Source organism: Muntiacus reevesi, chromosome 5 (assembly GCF_963930625.1).
Source record: "Muntiacus reevesi chromosome 5, mMunRee1.1, whole genome shotgun sequence".
NCBI lineage: Eukaryota > Metazoa > Chordata > Mammalia > Artiodactyla > Cervidae > Muntiacus > Muntiacus reevesi.
Window position 1 is genome coordinate 42918222 of NC_089253.1, and position 21128 is coordinate 42939349.

At 62.6% G+C, this 21128-nt stretch overlaps 1 protein-coding gene across 1 annotated transcript; it reads left to right on the top strand.

The window, feature by feature from the left end:
- Positions 1 to 233: 233 nt before the first annotated feature.
- On the top strand, positions 234 to 19172 carry GRK2 (G protein-coupled receptor kinase 2). Its single transcript, XM_065937877.1, has 22 exons — positions 234 to 596; positions 10356 to 10432; positions 12168 to 12241; positions 12372 to 12473; positions 12565 to 12639; positions 12763 to 12824; positions 13579 to 13630; positions 13886 to 13977; positions 14135 to 14234; positions 14318 to 14396; positions 14485 to 14615; positions 14844 to 14938; positions 15012 to 15119; positions 15578 to 15644; positions 15940 to 16040; positions 16621 to 16687; positions 16769 to 16864; positions 17090 to 17252; positions 17412 to 17548; positions 17631 to 17744; positions 17888 to 18013; positions 18358 to 19172. The coding sequence occupies exons 1-22, from the start codon at positions 484 to 486 to the stop codon at positions 18475 to 18477; spliced, it is 2151 nt and encodes a 716-aa protein (XP_065793949.1). The 5' UTR covers positions 234 to 483; the 3' UTR covers positions 18478 to 19172.
- The last annotated feature ends 1956 nt before the right edge of the window (positions 19173 to 21128 follow it).

The following is a 21128-nucleotide window of genomic DNA, read 5'->3' on the forward strand; positions in this document are numbered from 1 at the left end:
GTCTTCTGCAGGCGAGGGTCCCTGTCGTGTCCCAGGTCAGGGGACAGGTCACGGTCGGTGGGGGCCGTGGGCGGAGAGTCGAGGCCGGGGTGGCCTCGGGGGTCAGGCTCGGTCCAGCCCCGCGGCCTCCAGGGGGCGCCGCCGCCCGCCCGCCCGGCCCCTCGCGGGCTCGCTGGCGCTGTGCGCGGCAGGCGGGGCCGGAGGCGGCGGCGGCGGCGGCTCCGGGGCGCGGGCGGCGGCGGGCGGCGGCGGCGGCGGCGGCCCGACTGCAGTCCCGGCGGGAGCCGAGCGAGCCGGGGCCGGGCCCGAGCCGGCGCCATGGGGCGGCGCCGCCTGTGAGCCGCGCCGAGCGGAGCCGCGGGCGCCGAGCGGGGCCGGGCGGGCGGCGGCGCCCGAGGCCGACGGAGCGGCCGGGCCGGGCCGAGCGCGCCGAGCGGAGCGGAGCGGAGCCGAGCGGCGGGAGAGGCCGCCGCCGCCGCCAAGATGGCGGACCTGGAGGCGGTGCTGGCCGACGTGAGCTACCTGATGGCCATGGAGAAGAGCAAGGCCACGCCGGCGGCGCGCGCCAGCAAGAAGATCCTGCTGCCCGAGCCCAGGTGAGGCGGGCGCCGCAGCCCCGCGCCCCGGCCGCCCGGGCACTGGCCCCGCGATCCCCTCAGCCCCACTCCGCGCCCGGCGTCCGGCAGCCCTGCCCGGCCCCCGGCGCCCCCGGCCCTGTGCACTGAACGCCCGGGGCGCCCCAGCGCGGGGGCTTTCCGGCTGCGCGGGCTCCCCGACCCGCCCGCTGCCCCCGGGCCGGCTCTGCCTGCCTCCCTTTGGCTTCACACACTCCGCCTGGCCCCCTTCTCCGTCAGCCCCCCTCGCTCTTGCCTTCTCCCCCGGGGACGCCGTGCACCCCTTTCATCCTCCTCTGGATAGCCCAGGGTCCCCCGCTTCCCACCGTGGAGTCCCCCGCCTCTGCCTGCTCATCTCCCCGGGCCCGACTGTGTCGTCCATCCTGTCGCTGCCCCGACTCCCAGCACCACCCTCTTTGGGGTTCCACCGGCCCCCACCGTGGCCCCCTCGGGTGGACCCTTCCGTGAGGTTTGGGGCAGATGAGTCTTCCGGGGATCTTCCCCGGTCTTCCGGCGGGTCACGGGCTTGGGGTGGGAATTGAGAGTACTCTGGGGGCTGGGGGAGCGGTGGGGAGCGGTGGGGCGCAGGGTTCGGTGTGCGCCCCGTGGCTCTGTCCCTCTCCCCTGGAATTCCGCCTCCGGCGAGAGTCCTGCCTGTGCAGCCCGGGGGTGCTGCTTGCCAGGGGATGTCCCAGCACGCCTGCAGCAGCTGGATCACAGCTGCCCCCTCTCTGGGAGATAACTGACCTGATACCCAAGTTTCACCTGCTCAGGGTTTAGGCGCAGGAGTGGCTAGCGTAGGGACAGTAGCTGAGCCTGTCCAGCATGTTATGGATTCGAGAGTATTTTCCCATCCCTTGAGCCTCGCAACAACCCAGGGGGCCAGTCGGTCAGGTGTGGTTTTGTCTCCGTGGATCAGATAGGGAAGCTGAAGGCCCAGACATGAGTGGCCTGCCCAGTGTCACAGGTAAGCCAGGGCGGTGCTGGGCCACCAGAATCAGGGCTCCTGGCTTGTGGATCCACGTTGGGTCCACCACTCTAACCTGAGCCTGGGTCTGGCCATTCTGCCTAAAGAGCCATATGCCCTGCCAGCCAGGACCCTGGACCCTTCCTAGCTGTCTTGGTCTTATCATGTGACTTTGGGCAAGTCCCTTCCCATTTCTGGGCCTCAGTTTTCTCATCTGTGAAATGTGGACGGTGTGAAATAACGGCTGTGACTCTGTGGCATCCTGAGTGAAGCGGGGCCCAAACAGCCTCGGGGGGTGGTACCGTGCCGACATCTCCAGTGCTTTCTCCTGCCCGTTCACTGGGTTTCGGATTGACTGAACACCAGGCCGGGGAGAGGAAAACTGGTCTGCTTTTTGCAAAGGCCGTTAGGGCCCTTTTTTTCTCAGACATTTGCAATCAGATTTCTCAAAACAGGAACCAGACTGACTGCCAGCTCGGGGCTGTCCGGGGAGCAGCGACAGTTAGAACAAAAATGAGTTCAGAAATGACAAAGCCACGAGGGAGGAAATGGGGGAGTTGGCCTCTGGGGCGCACAAGCGGCTCTCCGTGGTGGCCGAGGCCTCGAGACCCTCCAGCAGGTTGGACTTCTGCAAAGCGTGAGGCGGGGCTTTTTCTGGAACTCTCTGCGTTTGGGTAATCTCGCCCCAGAATGCATTGCTGGCGGTGGGGCCCCGCCTCGGCTTGGCTCTGCAGGTGTTAGAACCCTGAGAAAGACGACGTTCCTCTTTTTCTGTCCCCGTCACACCCTTGATATCGATGGCGCTGAAAGGAGTAGTGGTGGAAGTCATAATAATTTATTTATTTCTGACATCTGTCATCTCAGCCGATCCAAAAAACCACCCCTCGAGGTTGGCAAGGCTGTGCCTTGCATGTAGTAGTTGCTTGAGAAATAGCAGGACCACGTGGTGTCTGAAAGTAGGGGGACTGTGAGGTTGAGGGGAGCAGCAGGAGGCCGAGAGCCAGGGGCCAGGGGTCCTCAGGTAGGGCCCCCACCTGGCGGCACGACCTCGGGCGGATGGCCGGCGCCTGTGAGGTGCACTCGATGCACTCGAGGCCCTCGCCGTGAGCTGAGGCTGGGCAGGGGCCTCGGAATCCACACCTTCCACCTCGGAGGGGACGCTGCCTGTTGCCTTATGCTCTGCACACCCCCTGGGTCTGATGCCTATTGCCCTGAAGATTGTTATGACTGTATCTTACAGTTGCCAGTTTGCAAAGTGCTTTGTACCCCGTTTTATCCTTTTCACAACCGTAGGAAACGGGCACGGCAGCTGGTATTTTCCCACTTAACAAGTCGAAGCACCTGAGGCTTGGAGAGGGGAAGAGCCTTGGTCACATTGGCAAAGTGGCGTTTGAATTTGGGGTCTCCGGGCTCCCAGGTGCTCTTTCCCCGCTGTGCTTCCTGTCTTTCACACACCCTTCTGGACCTCTGCGCTCACCCTGGTCCTCCTCTTGAGGAATGTGTGCCAGCTGGCCCCCCATGCCCGGGGAGCCATAGGTCTGGGGGGAGGGTGGCCTGGAAGCCACAGGGCAGACCCCACGCCATCAGCTGTCTTGGTTCACAGGGCCCAGCCCCCTCCCCGCCCGGGGTCACATCTTCCCCTCGGCCACATCATCGGGGTCAGGGAGGAGGGCCACGGTTTGCCTAGGACAAGGTGCCATTTGGAGCCGTTCCCACCTTGGGGTGGTCCATCTTGGCAGCCTCCCTGCGGCTGGTGCCTGGGTTGTGGCTTGGCTGGGAGCTGGGCTGGCTCACAGCTCTGACTTCTCGGGGCTGGGGAACAGGAGCTCTTGGGCACAGGGCCACTTCGAGTTGGCACAGGGGCCTCCCCTTCTGTCACTCTATAGAATCCAAAGGAGACAGACTCATTTCTGGCCCTCTGGCAGAGGGAGGCAGCTGTGTGGCAGGAGTCTGGAGACCTGGCTTGCAATCCCGCTGCAGTGCCAGCTCACCTGGGCCCTAGGGACACCCCTTATCCTGGCCAAGCCTGCCTCAGTTTCCACCTCGGTCCAACGAGGGGGCTGCCCTTGATGGATGGACCCCCCGCCACACACACACCCCGCCGTGCTCCTTCGGCTCTCGGGGTCTGTGGTCAATGCCGCTCTCCGGAGAAGCTGCTGTCTGTCTTTCCCAGCAGCAGCCACGGTACCATAATGATCGTCGTTTGCTTAATATGACCACGGAGGCCTCGTGTAATTAATCTCTGGGCTCCTGGCGGGGGAGTCCGGCCTGGGCGGTCCCGGGAGATGCCCAGCCCTCCCTGGTGACTGCGGCAGCCCCAGTGGCAGATGTCAGAACCGGGTGCCTCTTGCAGCCGGGTGCTTCTCTCGCCTCTTTCTTTCCTGGTCCCTCCCCCCTCCATGAATTTCCTCCTTCCTGCCCTTTTCTGGCTTCCCTGTCTCCCAGACCCGCTGCTTCTTCGTTCCTGTTAACTCTTTGCTCCCAGGACTTCCTGCCCTTGGTCTGCGGAGGGAAGAAGCACAGGCGGTGGTTTTCTTGCTTCCTCCTCCCTCCGCTTCTCCATCACCAGCAGAAACCCTGCTGGCTTTTATCCCTTACCCAGAACGTTCCGCTCCAGTAGCAGCATTTTCCCACCCTATCCCTCTGCGTCCTGCCGTCCCCCGCCTCCGAAAACAAGATTATCTTTTAGGGCACTCATCCCCTCCGGGTCTTCGAAGCTCCCCCCCACCCCCCGCTCTCCCCAGGAGTGGGTCTCCAGGACCTCTTTCCCCATCTGTTCTCCTTTCCAGATCATGGGGTTTCGAATTTTTGCCATTAAGTTGCTCGCCCGCCCGCCGTTCTCTCAGTAAATGGATTCGAAGGGAGCGTGAGCTTGACAGGTTGGAATCCGTGCTGGGGAATCTGGGCTCTGTCAAGCCAGGAATAACATGCCCTATTAATGCACGATCAGTCCTTAGTAGTAAACTCCCGGTGACGTCAGGTGTAGGCACAGTCTGGGGCGGCGTTTCCTGCCCGCCGCGGGCACCTGGGGAGGCTGTGCAGAGGGGCCGGGCTCTGTGCACACAGCTGGAGCCTCCAGGATATTATGTTCCTGCCTTGGAACAGACAGCAGAAGCCACGAGGACTGGAGAGCCTTTGAAGAACACAGCCTCCATCACACCTGCCCTTATTATTTTTTCTTTTGGCTGCACCGGGTCTTAGTAGGCACATAAGGAATCTTTGTGGCTGCATGTGGGATCTAGTTCCTTGACCAGGGATCAAACCCGGGCCCCCCTGCATTGAGAGCACAGAATCTCAACCGCTGGGCCACCGGGGAAGTCCCACACCTGCCCTTCTTTTTTCCCTGTGGCCCCAAGGGACCAATGTCCTCTGCTGATCACAGAAGACAGAGTTATACCCAAGTCATCCTTCATCTGTTTCAAACAGAAGATACTAAAAAAGGAGGTGCTTGGCTGCAGACTTTTCTAAGACAGTAACCTGCCCTCTGCATCGCTGTTAACAGGCAGGGTAGTGTCTTGACTGGCTGAAGAGCAGGGTTTCCGAAGTGGGTTTTCTGTTGCTGACGTGTCTGCTGCTCTGTTCTCTGAGCAGGGAGGCCATTCTGGGTTTGGGGTTCCGGATAGTTCTCTTCCTGGGAGTGCAGGGCAGGGAGCCCTGGAAGTTGTTCCAGGTTTGTTCTCACGGGACAAGAGCAGTGAGCGGCAGGCTGCGACAAGGCCACTGGAGTGTCTTTTCCCGCAAGCCGTCACTTTGTCGCTGCCATGCCTCGGTGGGCTTATGGGTGCGGTGCCCCGAGGTGTCACTTCTCTTCCCCGCCCCGGACTTGCTCCAGAGCTGGCCGATTCGGTCGTTCTTTCCCATTTGGTATGTGGTCCTTCCTCGAGCTCTGAGGATGTTGTCAGCCCCGAGGAGAGTCATTGAGAAATACTCATCAGAAGCCCCTGAGGACTTCCTCATACCTCTTGGCACCGTGGTGCCAGGTTTCCTGGAAATGCCCCAGAGGAGTGCCGTGGTGACAGCCTCTGGTCTGCTGGCTTGCCAGCGGTCTCTCCCAGAGCGTGTCGCTTCCTGGCGTGGCTGCCCCCAAGTGCAGAGCCCCCGGGCCAGCTTGCACCGTGGCTCTAGCACGTTGTCACCCAGGAGCACAGGAACCACGGCCCCTGGCCCTGCCACGTGCCAGCTGGGGCTGCCCCAGCCTGATCGGCACCCACAGCCAGGATACAAGTCCGGGGTCCCCTGGGACCCTGCACCCAGCTCTCCCAAAGAGGCCCTTTCTTGGGGGGGGAGGGGGGGGGGCTGGAGATTTTCTTGCCACTGGCTAGGTTGGGACTCAGGGTGTGCTGCTTCTCAGCGTCTTCTGGCCTCGATTTCCTCACCATCAAGATGAGCGTGTTTGCTCTCAACCCTGAGGTCCCACCCCATCCACACAGGCTGCAGCCTCTGACCCTGAGTGGGTGTATCTTGGAGGCCACCGTGCCACAGAGCCAGGGACTTAGCTTTCCTCTTGAACCACGTGGCGCCAGGAGGTGCCGGAAGCTCTCCCCCTCAGCCTTCCCCCTGCCGCCCCATCACCCCAGCCCTCGCTGGGGTGGCAGGCCGGAAGTGCTGTCTCCCCAGCCGCCAGGCAGCTCTCACCGGGGGGCCTTTGCTCCTGGCAGGGCAGGTACTGGACTCTGCCCACGGGGCCCCCCAGGCCGGTCTGTGAGCAGAGTGGAGTTCCAGCCCTTCGGGCTCGGGGAGATGCTCACGGGCCCTGCCCTGGGGAAGGGTCCAGTCATAGCCCCCCTCTCTGAGGACATGGCAGGTGTGATCAGATTCTAGAAGGGGGGCTCCCTCCAGAAGAAGGCAGCCCAACACGACAGGCTGCGTTCTTCTATCGCCGTGTCCTCTCCGCCTTTCTCAGCGGTCAGCTCAGTGTTGGCGATTCAGCGTTTGTTGACATCCTCATTTTACAATGGGGAAGCTGGACATTTAAAGTCTGTAACTTGGCCTGGCCTCTGGGAGGGAGGAGGGAAGAGCCATTTGGAGCCCAAGCCTGGACACCAGGCAACTGCGGGAATCAGGTCGGCCGAGCCCCTTCCCCCGAGAGGCTGGGAGCCAGAGGGTCCTTCGGGGGCAGGGACAGAGGAACGATGCAGGCATGGGGCTCCCGAGACAGCCCGATGTCCATCTGGGGGCCGCACGCTCCTGGATATCAGAGTCATTGACCTGGGTGGGGTCAGGAATGCTGCTGTGGGCCCATCGCCACTCAGACTCCACCAGTGTCAGGGCGCGGGGGTAGGAGACAAAGGTGACCCAGCCCGGGAGGCTGCGACCGCCTCCCGTGCCAGCCTGTACTTGCCACCCTGGCAGGAGTGTCCCTCACGACACGCTTTCCTAACCTGCCAGTTCCCTGGGCCCCTGCCCCGTGGGAACAGACAGGAAACCCTAACGTTGCCGCCTGGAGGCCTCCCCTTCAAGGACTGCCGAGGTTGACCTCGTGTTTGATTCGGGTTGGGGTGGGGGGGTTGTTTATTTTATTTAGAAAACATTTTTTTCTTTTTAAGGAAGAAAGTGAAGTGCTGCGGGCTGGGAAGAATGCTGTGGCCATCCACTCCGTGCGGTCTTCCGAGGGAGGCGGGGTCTAGCTTGCTGCGCCCGGGGCCCAGCCGGCAGCGGGCAGAGCCCCTGGGAGGGAGGAAAAGGCCTGTGCCCGGCGCGGTGCCCAGAGAAGAGCTGCTGGCTCCGCTGGCTCTTGGGCAGGCCCTTGGAGAGCCTGTTTCCCTGGCTTTGGTGTGTCCAGCCTACGGGGCCCTGCAGAGGGAAGTGGAGGCCCTGCTCCCCGCTGGGCATTCCCATCGTGTGCCACCTTTGCTGAGCCTGGGCCAGTCCTGCTGGTTCCTGGGGGGTGGGGCTGGGGGGGCGGGGAGGAGCTTCCCTGTGACTGTTGCAGGGGCCACACCCAGCTGCCCTGTGGGGTCATCTGACAGGCTGGTGTCGCTCTGCCTGTCACCCACACCTACCTGTCTCTGGATATTCCCCTGACCACCCCTCTGACCGTCCCCCTCCGTGGAGGATCAACATTCTGTGATACTTCTTTTTTCTTTCTTGCTCGTTACCATCCCCCTTCCATAGGCCAAGAGGTCCTGAAACCCAGGAATGGGATGTGGACACAGAGACCCAAGAGCCGAACCGCAGAGTGGTTGAGGGCCCAGCCCTCCTGTCTGCCTGCCAGGACAAATCTGGCCCTTGTGGGGTCCCCGGAGCCACACACCCGTACCTCCTGGCTGCCTGGTCTTGTGGATCTGCTGAGCCTCTCTGCTGTACTCGGCCCAGCACACCACCCAGCCTGTGTGCCCGTCCAAACGAGAGGCCCTGAGCTGCCCTCTGCCAGGCTGCGGGCCCGAAGGGATGGGCACACACTGCGGCCCACAGCCTCCCTGGGCTCCTGTCTAGTCTGCAGGCCTGGGGCGGGGGCTGGATCTTGCTCAGTATCACAGATTTTTAAACTCCTGATGTGTGTTAAGTGCTTGAGGGGCCTTGGAGTCGGGTCTTGCCTCCAGAGTCCCTGAAATTCCCTCAGGACCAGGGAGCCGTGCCCTTGGCAGAGGCTGGTGGTGACTGTGAGTGGGTATGTGGCCCCAGGAGGGAGGGTGTGCCGCCTGGCTCAGGGCCACTGCCCAGCCTTGGAGTCCCCACGGCCATGGGGGGCGTCCTCGCTTTCCGGGACGGAACTGGCTCTGAAGTGGCAGCTCAGGGCCACCGGGCCCCTGGCCCTCAGCTGGGGCTCTTGTCGGCTGCCGTCACAGGATGGGGACACAGGAGGGCCGTCTGGGTCAGCGGCACCCCACTCTCCTGTTAGAGACAGTTCTCAGGGAGGGTCACGGGGTCTCCGAGCTCCTGGGGTCACGCTCCAGGCCTGTGCCCACAGTGGTTCTGTGTGTGCCCGCGCTGCCTCGTGTGGCTCAAGTGCAGGCAAGGGCCTGGCCAGCTCAGGGCTGGACCTCCACCCCAACCCCCTCAGAAGGAAAGGGCAGGAGTCACCCCACCTGTGAACCTAGGTTAGGGCTAGGGGCTGGGCAAGGTCTGCTGGTTGCACTGGCCTTCTGTCCTCAGGCCCCCTCTCTGATGGGGCCTCAAAAGCCCCACTGGCCTTGTCAGTTCTGTCCGTCTGTCCATCTACCCCTAGCCTGTCCCTACCCCACTTTGTTTCAACCCTCCTTCCTGGCCCCGCGTCATCAGATACCTGGGCTTCCCCCCATGTTGCCGCCAACAGAGCTCGTCCACTCACCCGCCACCCAACCGAGCTTCCCAAGTGTGGTCTGTCGAGCCTCCTCCCTGCCCAGTGGCTCTTCCCGGCCAGGCCTCCCGTGCCTGTCCCCACGTCCACCACCCACCCTGGGCTTCGCCACCTGTCGACATCCTGTTTGCATTTGAGGAACCCAGTGAGGTTCCACCTCCTCCACGTGACCTCTCCAGTGGCCCAGAACGTTCTTTCCTGCCTGAGTCTCCTCCAGCCGACTGGGCCCCACGCAGTTCGCCTCATGCTTTCTAATGTCACGGAATCGCAGACGCAGGACTGGTGCCCTGGGCGGGCCTCCCCGGGGGGCAGGGCTGCATGGCGCCTTCTAGCAGGTGGTGGGCAGCAGGGCCCTGTGCTGGGCTCCGCGAGGCAGGCAGGGATATGGAGAGGTGGGCACACAGCATCCTTTTCACCCGTGACCTGCTGGCGGCCCCCCCACATCCTGAGGCCCTGTGAGCATCTCGAGAGCCAGGTGGGACCGCAGCCGGTGGCTGGGCAGCACTGCAGGTGGCCCAGGAAAGGAGAGGAGGGGAGACCAAGCTGCCACTGAGGCATGAAACCTGGCCAGGTGTGAGTTTCCCAGAGCACTCGGTGTTGGGGGTGAGAGAACCGGGGGCGGGGAGTGTGATGACCTGGGCTTCCGCAGTCACGGGGGCAGCCCCCGCTCCTCCGCTGCCCTGGAGGCAGCTCAGGGCCAGGGGTCCTACTTTAGGTATTAGGGGCAAGGGAGCTGAGGCTTGACTTTTTTTCTTCCCCCAATATTGAAATATAATTCACATGACAGAAAATTCATCATGTTGAAGTGCTAAAGTCAGTGGATTTCACTACATTTACTGTGTCATGCAGCCCTCGTCACTGTCTAATTCCAGAACATTCCCATCACCTTATAAAGAAATCCCGGCCCATTAGAAGTTATTCCTCTTTTCTTCTCCAGCTTTGACACTCACTCATCTGCTTTCTGTAGATCTGCCCCTTCTGGACTTGTGGTATAAATGGAATCATATAATGTGTGGGCTTTGGTGACTGTTACTTGGTGGAACACTCGCAGGTTGGTCCGTACTGTGGGGCACACATGTACCAGCCTTTCACTCCGTTTCATGGCCAAGTGGTATCCCATTGTGAGGATGGGCCGTATTTCCATGATCTGTCATCTGCTGATGGGTGAGGCCTGGCTTCTGAGGTTCCGCCAGCTCCCTGAAGCCAGCACAAGGAAGGGCTGGGACCAGACTTCTGAGCAGCCACCTGCTGGTCACCCTAGCTTTGGAAGACGGAGCTTTGGTGGGCAGACAGGCTTCCTCAGGTCCCACTGGTGTGACCCACGTCAGGCCTGACGGGGTGGCTGCCTTGCTGGAAGAGAGCATGACGCCCACTGGCAGAGCCTTCCACTCCAGGTTCCAGGGGCAGATGCAGCCCCCCTCCAGGGGAGCGGGGCCAGCAGGCCTGGTGGGAGCCATGGGGACTCTGGGTCACCACCACCCGCCCTGTCTTCCAGCATCCGCAGCGTCATGCAGAAGTACCTGGAGGACCGGGGCGAGGTGACCTTCGAGAAGATCTTCTCCCAGAAGCTGGGTGAGTGTGGCGGGGGTTCTGCCAACCCCAGGGCATCCGCCCCACCTCCCAGTCCGGCTGCCAGGCCAGGGGGTGGGGGCAGGAGGACCCCGGGGTCGCCTTTGTATGCCCCCCCAGCTGACCGGGCTGTGTGCCCCCTCTCTGCCAAGAGACCTCCCGTCCACCGCGGGGGAAGCACAGGGCAGCCAGCGAGCCCCGCTGCTAGCGGCAGGGCCGGGACCCAGCGTCTCCCAGCCCCTGGCCGTGGCCCCGGGAGGCCCCTGAAGCGGGGTGGGGGCCCAGCAGTCTTCCAGGACCGCCAGGGAAGTTCCTCCTTTGGGGTTTTTGTTTTCAAGAGTTGCAGCTTCCCCTTGGCCCGCACAGCTGCCGGGGCCGCTGGTGGAACTGACAGGAAGGGGCGGGGCCCTTCCTGTGGCGCCGGCGCTGCGGTCGCCCCCGCCCCCACGGCCGGCTTGTGAGCAACCTGCGCCGGCAGGCCTAGGGGCGGGCGCCCGCGGGAGGGCGAGGCGGGGCGCTGGGAAGCAGGCCCGGGCGCCCGCAGCTCTGACTCGGCCCTTCCCGGAGAAGGGACCTCGGCTCTGAAATGGGAGTGGCCTGGCCCGGAGGTCAGGCCTAGGGAGTCTGTGTCAAGGAGGCCTGCAGCGTGGGTCCCCTGCCTGCGCTGTGTGAGCTTGGGCACACGCTGCCCCTCTCTGAGCCTCGCTGAGAGCTAGCATCCTGGAGCCCCACTGTGCAAGGCTGTTGGAGGCCCAGGTGCGGTGGTGGCAATGAAAAGCCCCTTGCCTGCTGGGAAGCCCGGGGCTCGAGTTCCTCAAGGTCCACTGTTGAAAGGCCCATTTGCCCTTACCAGAAGCCGTGGCCGAGAGCTCTGGCAGAGGGGGCAGGGCCCCCAGAGGTGTGCGAAGCCACCCAGCTTGAGCCTGGGCACCCATGTCAGGCTCGAGGGAGTCAGGACCACCCTTCCTCCTGCTGGCCCTCCAAGGGCTGCTCTGGGGCCCAGCCCCTGGCCCGCGTCCTCCAGGGTCTCCTGCCTGCCCTTCCTGCAGCCCTTCTCACCCCGTGCCGTCCCCAGAGGCCGTACGTTTTGGAGCCCTCTGCACACAGCCTCTGCCTTGTCCTTTCCAGGACCTACCGTTGGGCAGGAGAGCCCTGAGTTCCCCTCAGGCTGCCGGGGCTTCCACCTGCCCGACAGGTCTCCCTGAGTCTCGGTTTCCCCCACTGCACCTGCCGCCCCGTCCACCTGTTGGGAGTGGCAGCTGTGAGAGCCAGTCTGATGATGGAGGTCCAAGGACAGGGCACCCCCAGCCCCCACGCAGCAGCCCTGGCCTGGCCCAGGCAGATCTCACTGCACCGACGCGGCCCAGCTGCCTGCTGGGTGTGTCCCCCTCCTGAGGGAGAAGCAGGCCCCAGATTGCATTGAGAGGGCAGGGGGCCCAGGTGCCAGAGTCAGCCCCACACTCTGCCTCACCAGGGCGCCTGCCTCTTTTCAGCCACCATCAGAAGAAGCAGATTCTGAGAGGGGTGGGAACTCGGGCGCCCCGACCCTGAATCTGAGACTCTTCGGTTGGTGGTGACCTCCGAGGCCACCTTGCCCAGCCTCCGTCCAGGGCAGGGACCACGTCTGCCACCTCCTTGGCCAGTTCTGCCCAGGAAGCCCCAAGCCCACACCCCCCACCGTGATGGGACGGCCTCTGTGGGGCTGTGACTCAGCCCGATGCAAACCACTTGCTTTCAGGGTACCTGCTCTTCCGAGACTTCTGCCTGAAGCACCTGGAGGAGGCCAAGCCCTTGGTGGAGTTCTATGAGGAGGTGAGGCCGGGCTGGCCTGGCCCTGCTGCGTGTGGGGAAAGGGAGGGGCTTGGGCTGCTTTCATTGAACCTGTAAGACAGTCCCGCGCCCCGCTGGGCCAGGGCTCACCTGTGGGGATCTTGTCCTCTAGATCAAGAAATATGAGAAGCTGGAAACAGAGGAGGAGCGCCTGGCCTGCAGCCGAGAGATCTTCGACACGTACATCATGAAGGAGCTGCTGGCCTGTTCACATGTGAGTGCCCGGGGCCCATGTGCCGGCCTGGGCGTGGGGATGGGAGGGCCGGCCCCGTGGAGAAGTCACTCGCCTCTCCCTCCTTCCCCAGCCCTTCTCGAAGAGTGCCATCGAGCATGTCCAGGGCCATCTGGTGAAGAAGCAGGTGCCTCCAGATCTCTTCCAGGTGTGTGCTGGGCTTGTCCCCACTCCCGCCCAGCCCAGCGAGGGTCCCCGTGGGCGGCATAGTCCTGGAGCCTGGCTGGCTCTCGCTATGGCTCAGTCACCCACCTCCCACTCCCTCCTTCAGCCATATATTGAAGAAATTTGCCAGAACCTTCGAGGAGACGTGTTCCAGAAATTCATCGAGAGGTGAGAGCGGGGCACGTGCAGGAGCAGAAGGGGTGCTCTGAGAAGGGGTGCGGATGTCCTGGAGGAGAGCCGCCGGCCTGCTTCAGTGCCCAGCGTGTGTGCACCTGGGCCTGTCTACACCCCAGCGCGGGGACTCCTGAGAGGTCACCACCTCCCCCACCCGCCCCGCCCTTCTCAGCACTAGGCACCTCAAAACCCGTCCCTGTCTAAAGGGAGCGAGGGACCACCCATGTGTCTTTCTTCCTATCGACTGTCTAGCCCCTTGCTGGGCCCACTGGGGATGAGAAGTATCAGGCTGGTGGTAAGGATGGGCACGAGGACACACTGCCCATCCCTCTGCCCCCGTGGCCTTCATGGCCAGAGCCAGCCTGGGGCATGTTCCTTGATGTGCCCCAGCTGCCCTGCCATCTCGTAGGGGCTTCACTGGGAGAGAGTGGTGTATCACTGGACGTATGCAAGGAGGGAAATGAGATGAGCCTTGTTGTGGATGCGGTAGCAGGAAGTCGGGGTCAGATGGGAAGATCTCACCTCTAAGTTTATCTGATCCAAGCAGAAACCCAAAGACTGATAACAATGCTGGTATTGCCGGGAGGCAGGTGGGGGCAGCCTGTGTTGGCATTCTTCCTGGCAGGCCCGGAAGAGGACCCTGAGGTTTGGGAGCCCAGGCGATAGCAGTGGGTGAGGCCAGCTTGCCCCCAGCATCAATTTCACTCACTTTCTAAGGCTTAGTTGAGCTTGGGTTCTTCTCTTGCAGTGATAAATTCACACGATTTTGCCAGTGGAAGAATGTGGAGCTCAACATCCACGTGAGTGGGCTGGGTGGTCGTGCAGAATCGTCTCCCTGTTGCTCCTCCCCAGGGCCCTGGGCGGCTGGGGGAGTCTACATTCAACCCCCAGGGGCAGCTGTGGACTTGGTGCTGGGACCCCAGTGTGGATGGCTCCAGGCAGGGTGGCACCTGGGAAGGGTGGCCCTGGGTCAGGAGCCTTGGGGGAACACCCTGCTGCTCCCAGGGTGGGGCCCGGGCAGCCTGTGGTGACTCCCCTGCCTGCCACCCCCGCAGCTGACCATGAATGACTTCAGCGTGCACCGCATCATCGGGCGAGGTGGTTTTGGTGAGGTCTACGGCTGCCGGAAAGCCGACACGGGCAAGATGTGAGCGCCGGGTCCGCTGCCTTGGGTGGGATGCCTGAGGGGGAGGAGGGCCCCCCGGGGCATGCCCTGAGAACCAGCCACACCCCACTGTGCACCCCTGGGGCCCTGCACTGCAGGTGCCAGCAGACTGACTGAGGGACCGGCCCCTCTCCCCCAGGTACGCCATGAAGTGTCTGGACAAGAAGCGCATCAAGATGAAGCAAGGGGAGACCCTGGCCCTGAACGAGCGCATCATGCTGTCGCTCGTCAGCACTGGGGTGAGCGGCAGCCCGCCTCGCCTCAGCCCCCGGCTCCAAACCCAGTGCAGCCTGCGCTGACCTCCTCTTCCACCCCCTCCTAGGACTGCCCGTTCATCGTCTGCATGTCATACGCCTTCCACACGCCAGACAAGCTCAGCTTCATCCTGGATCTCATGAACGGTGAGTGCCTAGCCTGGCCCCAGGTGGACCTCGGGGCTGGGGACCGGGGTGGGAGCTGAGCGCCCCCCTTGCGGGCTGCCTCCTTCAGGCGGGGACCTGCACTACCACCTGTCCCAGCACGGGGTCTTCTCCGAGGCCGACATGCGCTTCTACGCCGCGGAGATCATCCTGGGCCTGGAGCACATGCACAACCGCTTCGTGGTCTACCGGGACCTGAAGGTGAGGCGCCGCCCCGCCGTCCTCCAGCCATGGCCCCGCCCTCTTCCCGGCCGGGCTCCTCCCCTTTCGTGCCCCGCCCTCTTCCCGGCCTGGCTCCTCCCCTCCGCCACCCCCACGCCCCCGACCCAGGCCCCTGTCTCTGGACACCCTTACCTCTAGACAGCCACCCGGCTGGTGTCTTGCCTGGCCGGGTCCTGTCCTGAGCTGCTCACTGAGCCTCCTCCACAGCCGGCCAACATCCTGCTGGACGAGCACGGCCACGTGCGCATCTCAGACCTGGGCCTGGCCTGTGACTTCTCCAAGAAGAAGCCTCACGCCAGTGTGTGAGTGCCCCAGCCCCACGCCCCCTTCCCGCACCCTCCGACCGACCCGCTTATGGCCTCCTTCCTCCGCCAGGGGCACCCACGGGTACATGGCTCCCGAGGTTCTACAGAAGGGTGTGGCCTACGACAGCAGTGCTGACTGGTTTTCCCTGGGCTGCATGCTCTTCAAACTGCTGCGAGGGTGAGCAGGCCGTCCCAGGGCGGGTGCACAGGACAGAAACAGGCTTTCCCCCAGGGCTGGGGTGGGGGGCCCCTGCTGCCAGGTTGTCAGGGGTGGCACCATCCCTGACTTTGGTAAGGATCATTCATGGGCTTCCCAGGTGGCACTAGTGGTAGAGAACCCGCCTGTCAGTGCAGGAGATAAAAGAGTTGTGGGTTCGATTCCTGGATCAGGAGGATCCCCTGGAGGAGGGCATGGCAAGTTCAGTTCAGTTCAGTCGCTCAGTCATGTCGGACTCTTTGCAACCCACCCCAGTATTCTTGCCTGGAGAATCCCCAAGGACAGAGGAGCCTGGCGGGCTACAGTCTACAGGGTTGCGCGGTCAGACACGACTGAAGTGACTTAGCAGGCACTCATGCAGCCTGCCTCAGTTTGCACATTCCCATTCTCTAACCTTGGACTTTGGCTTTTTTGCCCAGGCATAGCCCTTTCCGGCAGCACAAGACCAAAGACAAGCATGAGATCGACAGAATGACATTAACAATGGTGCGTGGAGGGTCCCAAACCGGGGAGGCTGGGTGGAGCTCATGAGGGGCCATAGTGCGGCTGGGGTCTCCTGTGGGCATCAGGGTCTTGGCCGCCAGCAGCCCACCCTCTGGCCCCGTATGCTTTCCCTTCCCCATGCTGTCAGAGCAGACATGCCTGCTAGGGGCATCCGGAAGCTCTCTGCCGGGGGCCTGGACCCGCTGGCCCCCTGGACCCGCCTCCTGCAGCCCCAGGAGGCCCAGAGCTGTGCTGGGGGCCAGAGTGGGCCCCTGCCAACGTCCCCTCCTCCCTGCAGGCTGTGGAGCTGCCCGACTCCTTCTCCCCTGAGCTCCGCTCCTTGCTGGAGGGGCTGCTGCAGAGGGATGTCAATCGGAGGCTAGGCTGCCTGGGCCGAGGGTGAGTGCCCGGGACCCCGGCCATTACCCCAGGCCTTCCCGCCCTGCTGGGTGATGTCCACACTGTGGTGTCTAGGCGTCTGCAGGGGTTGCTGGGGCAGCCTGCCTGAGCCTCTGCCTGTGTTCTTCTGAGGCTGTGTCCTGTCACTGGAGCCCCCCCAATCTGTGGTCCCAGCCTACTTGGCAGAGTTCACAAGTTGGGGCCAGGGCAGCCCTGCCCAGTGTTCCCAAGTGGAGAGTGCCTGCCATACAGCTGCTGGGGGTGGGCACAGACCGGACAAAGATGATGTTGCTAATGATGATGACAGCAGCTTTTTATGTTTATTAAACATTTACTAAGCACTGGGCGTGATGTTGCAAGATTCCCAGTATTAAACTCACCACAGCCCTATGCCGTGGAAACTGCTGTTCTCCCCATTTGAAAGATGAGAAAACAGGCTGAGGTTTAAGGAACTTGCCCAAGGTTGCAGAGCCAGAGTGTGGCTAAACCAGCAGTTAAACCTAGGCCGCCTGTCCCACAGCCCCGACCTCGGCCCCCAACCTGGGTGGTGCCACGCCCCAGTGACGCACTCTTCCCACAGGGCCCAGGAGGTGAAGGAGAGCCCCTTCTTCTGTTCCCTGGACTGGCAGATGGTCTTCTTGCAAAAGGTAACAGCCCAGAGCCGGGGCCGGGTGGGGTGCTCGGGAGGCCCTGCTCGGTCCTGATGCCTAGCCCCTGTTCCACTGCAGTACCCTCCCCCACTGATCCCCCCACGAGGGGAGGTGAATGCAGCCGACGCCTTCGACATTGGCTCCTTTGATGAGGAGGACACAAAAGGAATCAAGGTATGGGGCCTGGCCTGGCCTCCAGCCCTGAGCACGGCTGGCAGTGTCCTCCGTCCTCTGGCCCAGTGAGATCCCCATGTCAGCCCCATCTGCCTGGTGGGCCTCGGGCTCCTGCTTCCCACACGTCCCCGGGGGTGGCCATTGGACCAGACCACCATGTCCCGGGCCCTGCGGCCGGGCTGGCCTGTGGCTGAGAGCCGTCCCTTCTCCACCCTCTTGGTGAAGCTACTGGACAGTGACCAGGAGCTCTACCGCAACTTCCCCCTGACCATCTCGGAGCGGTGGCAGCAGGAGGTCGCAGAGACTGTCTTTGACACCATCAACGCCGAGACGGACCGGCTGGAGGCCCGCAAGAAAACCAAAAACAAGCAGTTGGGCCACGAGGAAGGTGAGGGTCAGCAGCTGCCGTGGGCGCCCACTGCCCGCTCTAGAGATGGGAAGCAGGCTCGGGTGTCAGCCGGGGTCCCTGCCAAAGAGCAGCTGATCCAGGACTCAGACCCGGGTCGGGCAGCCAGCTGAGTGCCCCTCTCTTGCTCTCTCACGCCAGACTACGCCCTGGGCAAGGACTGCATCATGCATGGCTATATGTCCAAGATGGGCAACCCCTTCCTGACCCAGTGGCAGCGGCGGTACTTCTACCTGTTCCCCAACCGGCTCGAATGGCGGGGCGAGGGCGAGGCCCCGGTAAGGAGCAGCCCGGGGCCCGGGAACCCCTGGGATGGGCGGGCCGGTCCCAGGCCCTCACCGCCCACTCCCCGCCCTGCAGCAGAGCCTGCTGACCATGGAGGAGATCCAGTCGGTGGAGGAGACGCAGATCAAGGAGCGAAAGTGCCTCCTCCTCAAGATCCGAGGCGGCAAGCAGTTTGTCCTGCAGTGCGACGTGAGTGGGGACCCGGGGTGGGGCCGGGATGGGGCCGGGGCGGAGCCAGAATGACTGGGGCGGGGTCGGACAGGGCGGGGCCAGAATGACTGGGGCGGGGCCAGAAGGGTCGGGGCCCCGCCTAACAGCCAGTGTGCGCGCAGAGTGACCCAGAGCTGGTACAGTGGAAGAAGGAGCTGCGCGACGCCTACCGCGAGGCCCAGCAGCTGGTGCAGCGGGTGCCCAAGATGAAGAACAAGCCCCGCTCGCCCGTCGTGGAGCTGAGCAAGGTGCCACTGATACAGCGCGGCAGCGCCAACGGCCTCTGACCTGCCGCCCGCTCGCCCGGCCACCCTCCTGCCCGCCCGCCTTTTATAAACCTCTAATTTATTTTGTTGAATTTTTATTATTTGTTTTCCCGCCAAGCGGAAAAGGTTTTATTTTGTAATTATTGTGATTTCCTGTGGCCCCAGCCTGGCCCAGCCCCCAGGGAGGGGCCCGCTTGCCTTGGCTCCTGCTGCCACCCACCCAGCCACTGTCCAGCCACCTTACCCTGCCCCCAGGGGCCTCCGCTCCCGTGTCTCCCCCACACAGGGAGAACAGCAGCCCCCAGCGCCCTCCCACCCTTCCGCAGGGACAGTGTCACCTGGAGTTGGGCCTGCCGCCCCCCCTTCGCCAGCTCTGTGCCTACAGCACAGCTGAGTGGCCCGGCAGCCCCACCCAGGGGAGGCTGCAGCACAAGGAGGCTTCTTGAAGCTCCCACCGTGGCCCCTCCTGCGTCGACTGGGACACAGGCCTGCACTGACCTGCCCTTCAGCCAGTCGGTAGATAAGGGAGCCTGCGGACTCGCTGACCCCAGGGCCTTCCACGTAACTTCGGCTCCTGCACCCATTCTCGGGAAGAGCCCCCGTGTCACTGGCTGCCTCCCCGCCCACCTTCCCTGGACAGAGTGGGGCCTGGCCAGGAGGGATGGCATTGGCAGGGGCTGCTGCTGCCCCCATCCCAGCTCCCCCCTCTTCCCACCCAAGCGCCCAGGCTCAGGGACCACAGAAAGGCACCTTCGGGGCTGTGCCACACTGGCCTCGCCTGGCCCCGAGTCCCCTTCCCCTGGGCTGGGCAGGGCCTCTTCTGCTCAGAACCGTCGGGGGCCGGCCTGGGCCGGATGGCACAGTGCGAGGGGCACGTGGGGCCGCCCTCCCCACTCCGGCGCGCCCCTTGCGGTCCAGCCCCACGTCCCGTCAGTGCCGCCGCCCCCAGGGCGCCACCTCGCCCGCAGCATGCCCCCTCGTGCCAGTCGCTGCCGTGTGGTGTCGCGCCCTCCCCTGGGGCTGGGTCGGCGGGCCCTCCCCTCCCATCCACACTCCCCGGGGCGTTCCTCTGCCGATTTTTGAATGTGATTTTAAAGAGTGAAAAAGGATACTATGCGTTTTTATAAAAAATAGTGCCTGACTCCTTGGCTGTGTCAGACTCTTGTGTCATTTTCAGCCTCTCCCCCCGTCCCCCCACCTCGGGGTGGGGCCTGAGGGAGGGTCTTGGTGGCCCAGACCTCCGCCACCAGGGCAGGCACTCACAGCCTGGGGAGGGTTGGGGGTGGCTTGTACCCTGCCTGTCCCATCCCGGGGGAGCAGAAAGGGGTCTTCTGCCCACTGCCTGGGAAACAGGAGGTGCCTGCAGGCTGGTGCTTAGTGTCATATTCGGACTGGCTGGGCATCTAGCCCGCCGAGGCCCATGCTGAGGACACTGCTGAGGACAGATGAGCACCTCTGCCCTGGGGGCCACACACGCAGCCTCCAGCCTCAGCCACGGCTTCGTGCTCACCTCTGGCTTTGCAGCGCAGCCTCCAGTAGTGGTCCCTGAAGCCTGAACGATCCCCCAGCACCAGGCGTCACGTACCCAAAGGCTACGTTCAACTTTCTTCTCCCCACGTCTCTGCTGTCCAGGCCCCCATGGGTGATGTCGCTGCTGCCCTTTCCAGGCAGCGCTCTGCAGGCAAGGACTCAGGGCCCCAAGGAGTCCCCAAGGAAATGGCTTTGGAGCTGGCCCTCCAGCACTGGGGTGGATGAGGTGGGGAGGACATTTCTGATGCAGGGAAGGGCCCAGCGGTCAGGAGTGGCTCAAGTTGGCAGCAGTACTGTGGGAAGGAAGCAGGCCTGGGAGGCCCTGAATGCCAGGCTAAAGCCAACCCAGAGTGCAGGGGCACTTAGTGACTGCAGCACAAAGATGGGAATGGAGATGGAGTCTGAACCTGGATAGGCTCTCGGGAGTCCTTGAAGGTTCTGGACAGCGGCTGGGTGGTGACCTGACAGCTGACTGCAGAACTAGTTGCTGGTTACATGTGCAGGGTGTGCAGAAGGAGATGCAAGACGAGTCAGGGAGACAGGGGAAGGGCCAGTGATTCTGTCCAGGAAGAGATATCATATGACGGTGGTGGTGGAGGAAGAGATGCAAAGAGGCTGGATGGAAAGAACCTGGCCCAGCGGGAATGGGCAGGACTTGGGGACTAGAGAGAGATGGGGGTCCACGATGGTACACCAGGAAGGCCCTGCGGTCACTCAGCCACGACAGTCAGGGAGCAGAGCTGGCTGGAAAGGAGGAGCGTGAACGTGGCTGCATTTGGCTTGGGACCTGCTGATGGACAGCATGGGTCTTCGGGCACAGAGGGGTCCAAGGAAGAGCTGAAGTGTGGTCCTAGAGGTGGCACCAGGGTGACATTGGAATAGACAGGCTTTTAGCCGGGAGAAGCCTGATTTGGGAGTCACGAGGAGCCCTGGAAAAGGGTTGAGAAGACAACGGAATTAGGAGTCAAGTACTGGTAGGGAGTTGTGTTCGAGGCTGCAGAAATCAGGACAGGCTGGGCCTGAGACAGTCCTGTTAGATTTGGGGTGAAGAGGGCTTGGGACTTTTTAAGGAAGGTGGAGGCTAGAAGGAGCTGTAACAGTGGTGGCCGGTAGAACCTGATTTTATTTTTTTTATTAAAAAAAAATTTTTTTTAACACCAAAACCATTTGTATTGGGGTATAGCCAATTAACAATGTTGTGGTAGCTTCAGATGAACAGCAAAGGGCCTCAGCCATACACATACATGTATATATCCATGCTCCCCCAAACCCCCCTCCCATTCGGGCTGGCATATAACATTGAACAGAGTTCCAGATGCTAGGCAATAAGTCTTTGTTGGTTATCCATTTTCAATATAGCAGGGTGTGCATGACCTTCCTAAAGTCCCTAAGTAGCCCTTCCCCTCAGCAACCATAAGTTTGTCTTCTAAACCTGTGAGTCTCTTTCTGTTTTGTAAGTTCATTTGTATCATTTCTTGTTAGACTCCATATATAAAGAGTGTCCTATGATATTTTTCCTTCTCTGTCTGACTTACTTCACTCAGTATGACAGTCTTAGGTCCACCCA

What these genes read in the sequence shown, in the direction of transcription:
- GRK2 (XM_065937877.1), top strand. Translation starts at nt 484, where the DNA reads ATGGCGGACCTGGAGGCGGTGCTGGCCGACGTGAGCTACCTGATGGCC. An exon ending in ACAGAATGACATTAACAATG is followed by an intron (nt 15,645 to 15,939) that starts GTGCGTGGAGGG and finishes TCCTCCCTGCAG; the next exon opens with GCTGTGGAGCTGCCCGACTC. An exon ending in CTAGGCTGCCTGGGCCGAGG is followed by an intron (nt 16,041 to 16,620) that starts GTGAGTGCCCGG and finishes CTCTTCCCACAG; the next exon opens with GGCCCAGGAGGTGAAGGAGA.